The following is a 14026-nucleotide window of genomic DNA, read 5'->3' on the forward strand; positions in this document are numbered from 1 at the left end:
TTTGTGACGGGTTGAGGGCCGACGAGAGTCGAGGGTGCTGCTCTCCAGGTGCGGGTTGCCACGGGTGATGGTCGCCGACGTGGACGAGGGGCTGTGTCCGGAGCGGTCAGACGTGTGATGGGTTGCCGGGCTGCCGGGCGCGGCGTTCAGATCGACGCAGCTGACCGGGAAGTAGCGTGGAGGCCCCGGCGGCGGCTCGTCCAGCAGAAGCCCCGCGCCGCTCAGGTTGCCCACGGACTTGGCGTCTCCCAGGCCCTGCGACAGCCCAGCGCCGCTGCCCCCGTGGGACTTGGACAAACTGAGGTACGCGGCGCCGCTCTTGTTGGACGCGGGGTCGACCGGGACGTGGCCATGGCGACTGCGCTTCTCACCTGGCTGCAGTGTGTTGTTCTTGCCCTCCACAAACGCCACCGGCCGGCCCTGCTGCTGCTGCTGCGGCTGCTGGGAACGACTGGCCGACTTCAGGTACTTGGTGCCCGGTCCGTCTGGTGGCTTAGTGGCGGCCGCGACGTTGGGCGGCGGCGGGATGTTGAAGTCAAAGTGCGTCTTGCCCTTGATGTCCTTGGGGCTGAGCAGGTGCGGGAGCGGGTTGTTGGCCAGGTCTTTGCTGCTGGAGATGGAACGGCTCAGCGTCTGGGTCTGTTGGAAGTTCTTGGGGTGCAGGATGGGGCTCAGACTGACCGGTGCCGGACCACTGCCGTTTAGGAAGGTGTCGCTGCTGCGGTGCAGGTCCTCGTGGCGCGGCAGGCTCGAGCACTCCTTGGCATTGGAGCGACGGTGGCCTGAGCTCTTACCCGCATGACTCCTATTGGGGGGCAGAGACATGGACAACGGTCTTACACACTGAACTGCTGGTGTTGCACATTGATGCTGTTGTATGCGGTTAATGTGCGCAAACATGCGGTCGACTGTGGTGTGTGCTAATCATTACTGTAGGAACGTTATTAGCATTTTGACCAAACCTGCCATAAATGATCACAGACATCCTGTAAGGGATAACTGGTGCTGAGGTGTCCTTTTATACAGAATTAATGGACCAGGGGGAGGCAAAGAACTCCAAGTCCATTAATTCCGTATAACAGGACACCTCGAAGACCATTATCCTGCTTATCACTCCCGGTTGCCGCTATAGGCAATAGTGATGCCTTTATAGCACGCAAAGGAAACAAGCGGTTCCATATACTCTTTTGATCCTGTGAGGGAAATTTGGTCTCTGCATTTATCCCAATCCCACACACACAGTGAGGTGAAGCACACACTAATCCCGGCGCAGTGAGCTGCCTGCAACAACAACGGCGCTTGGGGAGCAGTGAGGGGTTAGGTGCCTTGCTCAGGGGCACTTCAGCCGTGCCTACTGGTCGGGGTTCGAACCGGCAACCCTCCGGTTACAAGTCCGAAGCTCTAACCAGTAGGCCACGGCTGCCCCAGAAAAAGAAGCCGACTGTTCAGTTTGTTGTACATCTTTCTTTGGCCCTAACAGCGATAGCATGGACAGTTAGTTTGTTTACAGTCGATTCCATTGTTGCGAAGTCTGCTTCCAGACTCAACCGTCATCCTACTATGGTTGTTATAGTTACCATTCATAAGCATTGATATGGAACAGTGATTAAACTTTTTTTACCGGATATACTTCATAGGTTATATTCAGAATTAATAGCCACCCCACCAGTCAATCAGAAAAGAGTATTTCTTCTCTCCGGGTGATAAGCTAATACTGTGCACTACAGTAATATGCTGGTTATACTGTAGTGATAATGCTGCTTGTTGTGCAAGTGCTGATATTGTGCGCTGATGAATGCCCTGGCTAATTAATGTTAAATGCGCTGAGCTGTTGGGGATCATATTTGTGCTGAGTCTGCTGGGCATCGTGTGCTGTGTGCCAACCTGCTGGGTATGGTGTTGTCTCCATGATACGGCTTCCTCTTAGATGAGCGTGGCGGCGTGGGGGAGGGGGGCAAGAGCCGCTCCAGGACTCGCTGGGCTTGGAACACCTGATGGTTCAGGCTCTGCTCCGTCAGGAACCTCTCTGATGCGCTCAGCTGAAGCAAGCTCTGATCCACAGAAAGGTAAACAAGGAAAAGGAGGAAGAGTTATAGAGTCAGGATGAGATGTATTTCTACTCAGGATTTAAGATTAGACACAGTGCCATGGAGGGAACGTTGCCCGTACTTTCATTAGATCCAGCAAGCCTCCACTGATGATGCCAAGGTACCGTCTCTCCAGAGTCTGTGGATGACTCACTGAAGGGAACTAAAACACACACACACACACACACACACACACACACACACACACACACACACACACACACACACACACACACACACACACACAGAGGAAACCACAAAGTTACAAACCTGAAATGCTAAGCTATTGTTTTCACACAGGCATAGATTATGACTAAATAGTGCTACTGAATGTTCCAGTTGAAGTGATTAACATTTTGGGCTCAATCACAGGGTGTTAATTATTATCCCACCTGTCAGGGTTAATTAGGGAGGACTCTCATCTATTTTCAGAGTGAAGAAAAGAAACCCACAGCCAGTAGACTTGCAAAGGTTTCTTAAAACATTATTCTTCCACAGGCATAAACAAAGCTTACTCACTATAGAGTAAGTGCGGCCTTTCAATGTATTTAGAATGATTTCTACTGAAATGAGTAATGTGTGTGTGTTAGGGAGGTGGAGAGAGAGAACTGGTGTGTTGTAGAGAGAGAGAGTGAGAAAAAGAGAGAGAGAGAGAAAGAGAGAGAGAGAAAGAGAGAGGTGGAGAGAGAAACAGAAAGGCAAATACAAACCAAGTAGTGAGAGGGAGGGAGAGAGAGACAAAGAGAGAGAGAAGGAAAGAGGAGAGACAAAGAGAAAGAGAGGAGAGAGAGAAGGAGTGAGGAGAGAGAAAGAGAGAAGGAGAGGGGATATGGCTGAGAGAGAGAGAGAGAGAGGGAGAGAGAAGTGGAAAGTGGCGTGTTGCAGAGAGAAATATAGAGAAAGAGAGAGAAAGAGAGAGAAGTGGTGTGTTGCACAGGGAGAGAGAGAGAGAGAGAGAAGAGAGAGAAGTGGTGTGTTGCACAGGGAGAGAGGGAGAGAGAGAGAGAGAGAGAGAGAGAAGAGAGAGAAGTGGTGTGTTGCACAGGGAGAGAGAGAGAGAGAGAGAGAGAAAAGAGAGAAGTGGTGTGTTGCACAGGGAGAGAGAGAGAGAGAGAAAAGAGAGAAGTGGTGTGTTGCACAGGGAGAGAGAGAGAGAGAAAAGAGAGAAGTGGTGTGTTGCACAGAGAGAGAGAGAGAGAGAGAGAGAGAGAGAAAAGAGAGAAGTGGTGTGTTGCACAGAGAGAGAGAGAGAGAGAGAGAAAAGAGAGAAGTGGTGTGTTGCACAGAGAGAGAGAGAGAGAGAAGAGAGAAAGGGAGAGAGGTGGTGGCAGAGAGCTCAGCAGCTCTACAGTGAGTCACCAGCTGGGAGCCGAGCCACGAGGACCAGAGAAGAGAAGGACACGACAAGACCAAGCAGACAGAGGGAGGGAGAGAGGGAGTGTGGAGGAGAGGAAGAGAGGAGGAAGAGAGAGAGCATGGAGGAGAGGAGGAGAGGAAGAGAGGGAACCTGGAAGAGAGGAAGAGAGGGGGCTTGGAGGAGAGGAAAAGAGAGGGAGGAAGAGAGAGCATGGAGGAGAGGAGGAGAGGAAGAGAGGGAACATGGAAGAGAGGAAGAGAGGGGGCTTGGAGGAGAGGAAAAGAGAGGGAGGAAGAGAGAGCATGGAGGAGAGGAAGAGAGGGAACATGGAAGAGAGGAAGAGAGGGGGCTTGGAGGAGAGGAAAAGAGAGGGAGGAAGAGAGAGCATGGAGGAGAGGAGGAAAGGAAGAGAGGGAACATGGAAGAGAGAAAGAGAGGGAGCATGCATGGGAGAGAGGAGTAGATCCATCAGGAACATGGAAGAGAGGAAGAGAGAGAGCATGGAGGAGAGGAAGAGAGGAGAGGAAGAGAAGTTGTCAGGACCTACCCACATGCCGTGTAAGAGAGAGAGCATAGAGAAGAGGATGAGAAGAAGAGAGGAGAGGAGGAGAAGTGGTCAGGACCCACCCGCATGCCGTGGAAGCGTGAGTTGTTGTAGAAGAGCTTCATCTGCTCTGGAGGCAGCGGACCCAAAACCTTCTGGATGGTGAAGAGCTGGTCGATCTCACTTTCACCTGGGAACAGGGGCTGGCCATCACTGAGCTCCCCCAGGATGCAGCCCACCGACCACATGTCCACAGCCTTCCCGTAGGGGGCGCTAGAGGAGAGAGATGGGAACAGTGAGATCAGGAAGAACAGATCATTCATTATGTCAGAGATTAGATCTTTCTTTAAAGTGTATTTTTTGGGGTTTTGCCTTTATAATGGCAGAAAAGTAAAGACAGGGACAGCAAGCGAGTGGGAGAGAGAGATGGGATGGGGTCAGGAAATGACCCGGGTCGGACTCGAACCCAGTTCCCCGTGGGCACTTGGGCCGGTATGTGGTATGTGTGTGCATCTGTCGCCAGATGTTCAGTGTAATTTTTCTTGCCAAGAAAATATAGTTATTTTATGATGTCTTCCAAACTGATCCAAACTCATTATTTTAATTTCAGAATATTTTTTTTAATTTTTACATTACATTACATTTGGCTGATGCATTTTTAGCCAAAGCCAATGTTTTTATTTTTAAGACTAAAAAAAAACGAAACAGTTACACTCCCTTAGGCTGTTAAGATATGAGATAATTTTCTTTCCAAAATTCTCTTTACATTGTTGCTGGATGATACGTAACCCTCGCAGACAGAAGGCCACTCTATGAATCTCTTATTTCCAATCTAACTGAGGAGTCAGATCAAAGCATTCCAGCCTGGCAGTGGAACTGAGTGACTGCAGAGACATGATGGATCAATGCACACCAAATCAGTCTAAGGACAGGGATGAGCCAGCAGAGGGAGGGTGAGATTCAGCAGACAGAAGGGGTAACAGATAAAGAGTGAGAAAGAGCGAGAGAGCAAAGAGAGAGAGACAGAGAGAGAGAAGGAAGGAAGGAAGGAAGGGGGAAGAGAGAATGAGAGGCGTTTGGAAGACACATATTTGAGCGGAGAGGCTGAGACGAAGGCAGAGAATATTTGCGTGGGCGGAATTGAAATACCAAACATTTTCAAAGACACTGAGACAGTGAGAGAGAGAAAGAAAAATGACAGAAAGAGAGAAAGAAAAGGAAAGAGTAAGAAAAAAAGAAAGATAAAAATGCCTCTGTTTATTTATGTATTCAGTAGGGAGGTGGTGCGAAAAAATATAAACGATAAAATGTCGGCAAGCTCAAAAGAACGTTTTCAACCTTCCCCTGATTTTACTGTCTCACAAGCTCAGTAGAGTCCTCACATGACACACTCATCCCACCTCTCTGCCACGTGTTGCAAAGCACTACTCCTTCAAGGGAGTAAGATGAGGAGCACAACATGGCATTTACATTAATACATTAATCTAAAACTGGACCACATCTGCTTCACACGCTACTGACATCAGGCCCACATCTCTGGGTCTTAATCCGATCGGCCAGTTGTACCACAGCTATGAGAGCTATGTACCTATGTATCGATTAGTTGGCAACTGTTAAATTCATCGCCAACTATTTTGGTAATTGGTTAATTGGTTTGTGTAATTTTTTAAGGAATAATTTCTCTGCCTCTTAAAAGTCAGGGATTTTACACGATTCAAAGCCCATAACATTTTTTGTCACATTCAGTGATAATTTCCACACAGCCGCTAGCTGCCCATTCTGTGAGTACACTATAAAAAAAACCCGGTCTCTGTAGGCAGCCCAGGCTCTGAAAACGGGAAACAAACAAAGTGGGGGCAGCCTGTCCCCCAAAGCAAAAATGAAACCCTGCATGATATTTCTCTGGGAATACTGAAGGTAGGAGTGAGTTACCTCTCTGGCATGTGTCATTTGATATATGGTTAAATAATGTACGCTTTTTTTGCACAAAAGCATCTGCTAATAAATGTAAACATGCAAACGAACGCAACTTCCTGTGAAATCCTTGACTGCGCCTTAAACTTGAATATTTTCAGATGGATGACCATTTTAACTGACCTGAGCTTTACAACTCTGTGATAAATTAATTCAGAGCAGACATGGCATGCTGCAAGTCCGGGTGGCAGGATTAGACCGTCCAATCAGGAGGAGGGAGAAAGGGAAATGTCATGGCACTCTTACCCCAGCAGGAGCTCTGGCGAGCGGTACCAACGGGTGGCCACATACTCCGTGTAGTTGGCGTCATTGCCCTCGGAGAGATTACGTGCAAAGCCTGCAAAGAGTGGAACGAGTGTAGAGTGTTACTGGGAGAAAGACAGATCACAAATAAGGAACGTGTTGAACAGTCACTGTCAAAACCACAGCCAGTGGAGGCCGGAGTTTGTCTTCTGTGTTCTGTGAGTTGCAAGAAGTGAGTCAACCCCCCCCCCCCCTCCCATCTTGTCAACAATGTGTGAACGGTTGCTATAAATACAGCTTAGAAAAAAGAGCTTTTAGAACAACGAGGATATTTATTTTCTGGCAGATGGAGTACAGCAGAATGCGTCCATGTTATCAACTGACTTCTACTGTGATTATCTGGAAATCGAATAGCCATTGATTAGGGCATTAGATGATCAGCATGCAATCACTAACCTAAGTCATTAGCGTCTAGCTGCAGGACAAAACATATTGGTTATCCATCCAGCACCTGAGGAAAGATGCTCTAAAGGACGAATTAACGTCCCAATATCAGGACAATAGCTCTAGCCATGGCACCATGCCACTGTTGGTGCTGTGATGGTGTAGGTAGTGCACTTGGTTGGGGAGTCCGACGTGGGAGGCATTGAGAATAACACAATGGTGGCTCAAACTCTCTGTGTGAGTGTGTGTGTGTGTGTGTGTGTGTGAGAGTGAGAGTGTTCATGAAGGATAATGACACACTGGCAGTCTGGGGTGTGAGACTGAAAACACAGAAGGCCACTGAGTCATGATAGAGCTGTGTCCAGTTCACAGGGGCAGCCGTGGCCTACTGGTTAGCACTTCGGACTTGTAACCAGTAGGAACTGTTTGAGTGTTTTTCACTAATTCACGGATTGGGAATACAGAGACCAAATTTTCCTCACGGGATCAAAAGAGTATATATACTTATACTATGTCACTTACTGTACACACACACACACATATTCAACTTACCAAAATCACATAGCTTCAGAACATCGTTGGAACTGATGAGGAGATTCTCTGGTTTGATATCTGGGGAAATAGAGATCATTTCCAAAACTGCATGAAAATACATTGTGAAGTACACCAAGCACAGGATGGCTGGAAGTCCATCTACGAACGAAGGTAAACCCTTTTTAGCCATTTTCACAATCCAAATCCAAATACAATTCCCTATGATGGCTATGACAATGGATCTTTACATAATGCATTAAAATGCAGGAAAAAAAGCAACATCAAAATAGCATGTCTCCAGTTTTAGTTACATAGTTTTAGTTACCTTTAACAAGCTTCTTACCTCTGTGGACAATGTCATTCTTATGGCACCAGTGGATTGCCTTTATCAGCTGGTAGATGTAGTTGCGTACTTTCTCTGGAGGGACGCCATTGGGCTGTTCCTCCAGTAGTTCCAGCATATTCTACAGCAGGTCACAATCGGGACAACGCATGGTCACACTGGCAGTGTCATACATAACTGATTAAAGGTACACTATGCAGGTTTAGGTATTTTTGGCAACTGTAGAGCTCCCTCTAGAGACACAATATTATATTTTACTCTGCTGTTGTAAATAGCAATCTTCTTGTGACTTATCCCGCCTGTACACAATGAAAATGCTTTTGTTGTAGAGGTGAAGGACTAACAACAGGCAAAAACTATCTCCAAAGAGCTTTATCTAGTGAGAAGGTAATGTTTCACGATTCTCGCGAGATTTGTCGTGCCGCCGTTCTTGAAGTTGCATGGCTGGTTTTCTCGGTAGTGACTCGCTACATCTGCTGTATAGCGCATGCTAAGTAAACGATTCGCCTATTACAAGTTTGTTTACCATCAAATTGGCTTCGTAAAGGTGAAAATCTTGCATAGTGTACCTTTAAATTATCACTTCATGAATTTGCATAGTGTACCTTTAAATGATCACTTAATGAATTTAAATACACAGAGACACAATAACAATTATTCTATCAAATTATGGCAGAGCGTTATTTTTATACTTTGAAGATGTGCGGTTGTTTTCCTGATTTGCCGCAAAGCTTTACCCTTGCACAAAGATCTGGGGTGCGAAAAAAATAACCAGTTGTGATGCACTGACCTTTTCGACATATTCAAACACCAGGTAGAGTTTCCCTCTCCTCCTGAAGGCCTCCTTCAGCTCCACAATGTTCTCCTGCTTAAGTGTGCGGAGCATTTTAAGCTCACGCAGCGTTGTCTCCTTAACCTCCTCATTTTCTGGAAGAAAAGGCACAACACACTAAATCAGACCCTCATTACAGAGTACATATCAAGTATTAGTGTACATTGTTATCACTGATCACAAATATCCAAGGCTTTTAACGGATTTAGGAACGCTGAAGAGTAAACTTATTTGCTTCCTATTTGCTTTTGTGCCTTAAAGGTGCCATGTGTAAGAATTGAGGTAAAAATATCCAAAAAATGAGCTACACACATCAAACGAATGAGAAGAAATAAGGGTGATTACGTCATTAAAAAAATGACAAGGTATAGTGCTGCAGAGACATCAACCTGAATTAGCATGCTAAATTACTAGCCACAGCCTGACAGGTGTCATAATACGAGTTTCGGCCATGGGAGGCGGTATGCGGGCAACATAACCGCCAGCCAAATTGCAATACACGTGTCTCGGTTGTTACTCTAGGGTAGACCAACTCACTTTCTGGAGGTGTACTGCCCCCATCTTTTATGGAATGTGGAGTATGAATTGATTTTTTGGCGGACATTACACATGGCACCTTTAAGGGGACATAGCTGTATCCCAGCTGTCTGGTAATGTTGCTATAGCTCTTTGATGCATAAAAGCTTCCAATTACAACCGGTACTACAAAAATAACCCACTGCAAGACCATATCTTAACAATGGCTACTGCACTGGACTTCTCTTCACTTATCATACATGTCTTGAATTAAGAGGAGGACACAATAATATCTATTTACTAGATGGAGATTACCATTAAGGGTGCTTATGCATAGTGACAAAAAACGACTAAATCCACACTCAAAACAGTGAGACTAAGAATCTTCAGGAGTGATATCAGGAAATGATGCTACTGGCACAGTAAGACTATGGGCCCTGTTTTGAATGATGGGCAAAGCGATAAGTCTTATTAAGGCTAATTTAATAGTCAGGCAAAATCAATTTGATAATTTAACAGCATGGGCAAGGCGTTCACAGCAAACACTGATTAGTCAGCTCAATGCGCCAACATACCACACAATAGTTATATAGTTCATGTATCAGAACTTTGCTAGTTGATAGACTTTGTGCTTTGCCATCCATTAAAATTAGGGCCCTGTATTCCACTCGGGTGCCAAACTAGAACCCTAGATTTGAGAGGTTGGAAGTATTGCACATGGAATTAGAATGGATTTGTTAAGACATGTTGGATTAATGGAAAGGAAATTAGGACAGCTTTAAAAAAACTGGATAAGTGCCAATGAGAATTCAGATTCAGATCAGATCAGATTCACTCAATACCATTTTGTCTCATCTAAACCAATACCATACTACACATAAAGAATAGCCATAGGTCCATATGATTGATTTGTACAGTATGATGAAATCTATCTGAAATACATATGAAAGTACTGAACCTCTATAAAGAAAAATGGGCTTTAAAATGGTCTTACAAAAACTAAAATCTGCTCTGTGGTATCATTTGTGCAGAGTTGTTTCCAATACGGTAGTTCCTATAAAATTCGAACATTTCTATTGAACAGAGCAAAGGAGAATGATCATAAATCTACTGAGAGTATAAATCCACAAACTTATTGAGTTTTTCACATGCTTTTATAACTACAAATCAGAAAAACACAGAGCCTCTTACCTTCACTGTCCTTGAACTTCTTTATGGCCACCAGCTCTTTTGTCTCCTGTAAAACAGACACATTGCAGAGTGAGATAAAGAGTGTAATGGCTCACGGCTATCTCTAAACAAGCTTTACATGAAGAGCTACGAAGCTGTCAAAGTATATCCAGATATATGTGTGTGTGTGTGTGTGTGTGTGTGTGTGTGTGTGTGTGTGTGTATGTAACCGAATGGTTGTCGGTTCGATCCCCGACCATCACGGCTATCTCTAAACAAGCTTTACATGAAGAGCTACGAAGCTGTCAAAGTATATCCAGATATATGTGTGTGTGTGTGTGTGTGTGTGTGTGTGTGTGTGTGTGTATGTAACCGAATGGTTGTCGGTTCGATCCCCGACCATCACGGCTATCTCTAAACAAGCTTTACATGAAGAGCTACGAAGCTGTCAAAGTATATCCAGATATATGTGTGTGTGTGTGTGTGTGTGTGTGTGTGTGTGTGTGTGTAACCGAATGGTTGTCGGTTCGATCCCCGACCATCACGGCTATCTCTAAACAAGCTTTACATGAAGAGCTACGAAGCTGTCAAAGTATATCCAGATATATGTGTGTGTGTGTGTGTGTGTGTGTGTGTGTGTGTGTGTGTGTGTAACCGAATGGTTGTCGGTTCGATCCCCGACCATCACGGCTATCTCTAAACAAGCTTTACATGAAGAGCTACGAAGCTGTCAAAGTATATCCAGATATATGTGTGTGTGTGTGTGTGTGTGTGTGTGTGTGTGTGTGTGTATGTAACCGAATGGTTGTCGGTTCGATCCCCGACCATCACGGCTATCTCTAAACAAGCTTTACATGAAGAGCTACGAAGCTGTCAAAGTATATCCAGATATATGTGTGTGTGTGTGTGTGTGTGTGTGTGTGTGTGTGTAACCGAATGGTTGTCGGTTCGATCCCCGACCATCACGGCTATCTCTAAACAAGCTTTACATGAAGAGCTACGAAGCTGTCAAAGTATATCCAGATATATGTGTGTGTGTGTGTGTGTGTGTGTGTGTGTGTGTGTGTGTGTGTGTGTGTATGTAACCGAATGGTTGTCGGTTCGATCCCCGACCATCACGGCTATCTCTAAACAAGCTTTACATGAAGAGCTACGAAGCTGTCAAAGTATATCCAGATATATGTGTGTGTGTGTGTGTGTGTGTGTGTGTGTGTGTGTGTGTGTGTGTGTGTGTGTGTGTGTGTGTGTATGTAACCGAATGGTTGTCGGTTCGATCCCCGACCATCACGGCTATCTCTAAACAAGCTTTACATGAAGAGCTACGAAGCTGTCAAAGTATTCACTTCAGAAAGCTCCATAAGATCATGTGCCACATTTCTAAAATGAATCACCTGAAAAGCAGCACAATCAGTGGCCAACTTGCTGTAAGATTTAGAGCATCGTTACAAGTGGATGGATTTCTTTAGAGTGTGTGGGAGTATCCATTAGGTCAACTGAGTGAGCATGTAGAATACACCATGTCTTTCAGCTGCCATCCCCACTGCTGGGGCTGTGGGTGTCTCTTTGTATCCCTGCGTTGCCTGCTGGCATGCATGCGTCTAATTCCCTTAGCGAAGTGAGAGGGCCTCTGTCCAAACCACAGAGGAGAGGGAGATTGGCTGTAGAAATCTACTTTATTAATATGCTAATTCTAGGTGTGAGGCTAGAGAACGCACCAGGTTTCCACAGAGCGAGCGCGCACGCAGCACCTGACTGACAGGGCTCTGACAGCGTGTGGCGGGCGGCCATTTTATTCCCTTTCCTCTCACCACGGTCAGTCCTCATACTGCTTATCTCCGACGCCACAGGCGACGGACAGGCCATCTCCCTGCATCCGCTCACAATTATCCAATCTGATCAAATGATTTATACTCCCGGTGACAAGTCAGACAAAACAAACAATTTGACCTTGATAAAGTTGTCACCGCTGTGATCAGATAGGCTGTTAGAAGTCTGACTCTTGATGGCTTCCCTTCTGCTAATAATGGTTGGGTTTTGAAAGCTGATTTCAGGGTTTTTTCATTCGTGGTGTGATTGGCAGGGACTGGGCAGTACAGGACTCTGAACGGTCCACTCCCATGGGTCCGTGTCTGAAGCTGTGCAGATGGAAAGCCTATTGTTCTCCACCTCTGCAGTGCTGACATCCAACCCAACTGTAATTAGATGCATGAGTACTCTTTCTGTGGCTCTAGTGGGAGACAGGACACATTTGAAAGGGTCTAGTTTCACAAATGGCTTACTTTAGATCCATGGCTAAATTCTGCCTGACATTCACATTGTGCTGGCTCTCTAGCGTCTGAACCAGTGCTATTTAGTGCCCCCGACCTGATTTGCACCTTTAATAATATGAACTGTTGCACAGTGCACTGTTTGACATTTGGGGTTTTAAGGGATAATTGTAATGTTGGTTATGGAAAACAGTGCCTCTGAGCAAGATGGAATTTAAATAGTCAAAAACGTTGCAAGATGCTCTCACATGCTTAGCACCACCTCCTGCTGCTGCATCCTCCCTTTAACGCGGTCCATCATTGGGACAAATGAAGTGCTAAGGCAGCACTGACACTTGGATCCATATCAGCAAGATGGTTTTGTGCCTGTCTGAATAATGTTTGCATTTCTTTGCCTTTCATTTTGGGATGACAACCAAAAGCAGGCAGTGGAGTGGACAACACATCTTAACACTGACCTAACACTGAGTCGGAACTATAATATAATAATAATAATAATAATAATAATAATAATAATAATAAGCTTTATTTGTATAACACCTTTCATACACAGAATGCAGCTCAAAGTGCTTTACATTTGGAGCATGTAACACAATAATAGAGAAGAGTCAATCATTATCAGTCATTCCTCTTCATTGCTGTGGCTGTTTATGATCCAATCAGCAACATATCAGAAATACTTAGCAGTATATGTATATATATATATATACATATATACAGTATATATATATATACACACACACACACACACACACACACACACACACACACACATATATATATAAGGTTTAAGGAACACAACAACCAGAAGACTGGCAGGGTTAACCCTTAACCCCCTACAAACACGGCATATGACAACTGTGACAAGGAAAAACTCCCGTATTCCAGGAAGAAACCTGAGCTGACTACACAACTGAAAACTCCCTGTTCCCCCTGTGACTTAACTGCCCTGACGGCTACTTTCATGTCTGGACTCAGGGGTTCTCAAGGGTTCCTTTGTTCTTGGGGAGGACAATGGGGACGGGCGGCTGGGGTGACTGCGTTCTCTCTCACCGCTCTCTCGGAACACTCTGTACAGCGGCCGCGCGAGCCATCACAAGCCCCAGTGAAAGCACAGGGGCGGAGTGCTGACGGAGCTAAGGAGATGCGTTCGCCTGCTCTCCAAGGAGCTGCCCGGCCCAGGACAGGACCAGCTGAGACCGGCCCACAGACAGGACCAGCTGAGACAGGACTAACTGTGCTGTATAAGAACGTTACATAAGCAGACAGGACCAGCTGAGACAGGACTAACTGTGCTGTATAAGAATGTTACATAAGCAGACAGGACCAGCTGAGACAGGACTAACTGTGCTGTATGAGAACGTTATGTACGCAGACAGGACAGCTGAGACAGGACTAACTGTGCTGTATAAGAATGTTACATAAGCAGACAGGACAGCTGAGACAGGACTAACTGTGCTGTATGAGAACGCTACGTAGCAGACAGGACAGCTGAGACAGGACTAACTGTGCTGTATAAGAATGTTACATAAGCAGACAGGACAGCTGAGACAGGACTAACTGTGCTGTATGAGAACGCTACGTAGCAGACAGGACCAGCTGATACATGACTAACTGTGCTGTATGAGAACGTTATGTAGCAGACAGGACCAGCTGAGACAGGACTAACTGTGCTGTATGAGAATGTTACGTACGCAGACAGGACCAGCTGAGAC

General features: G+C 45.7%; 1 protein-coding gene across 7 annotated transcripts in view; it reads right to left on the reverse strand.

The window, feature by feature from the left end:
* The window catches only part of cdkl5 (cyclin-dependent kinase-like 5), a 37740-nt gene that overhangs the window by 10967 nt on the left and 12747 nt on the right, over window positions 1-14026 (reverse strand). For all 7 annotated transcript variants that reach the window (XM_042080159.1, XM_042080156.1, XM_042080155.1 and 4 more), the window contains exons 3-11: window positions 10066-10111; window positions 8317-8453; window positions 7527-7647; window positions 7202-7261; window positions 6209-6299; window positions 4072-4261; window positions 2170-2250; window positions 1885-2051; window positions 1-805 (exon numbers count right to left, since the gene is read on the reverse strand). The exon at window positions 1-805 is cut by the window's left edge. In XM_042080159.1, coding sequence (XP_041936093.1) covers window positions 1-805; window positions 1885-2051; window positions 2170-2250; window positions 4072-4261; window positions 6209-6299; window positions 7202-7261; window positions 7527-7647; window positions 8317-8453; window positions 10066-10111 — 1698 coding nt within the window. The remainder of the gene's footprint in view (window positions 806-1884; window positions 2052-2169; window positions 2251-4071; window positions 4262-6208; window positions 6300-7201; window positions 7262-7526; window positions 7648-8316; window positions 8454-10065; window positions 10112-14026) is intronic.

The sequence above is a fragment of the Alosa sapidissima genome, chromosome 23 (assembly GCF_018492685.1).
Source record: "Alosa sapidissima isolate fAloSap1 chromosome 23, fAloSap1.pri, whole genome shotgun sequence".
NCBI classification, from domain to species: Eukaryota; Metazoa; Chordata; class Actinopteri; order Clupeiformes; family Clupeidae; genus Alosa; species Alosa sapidissima.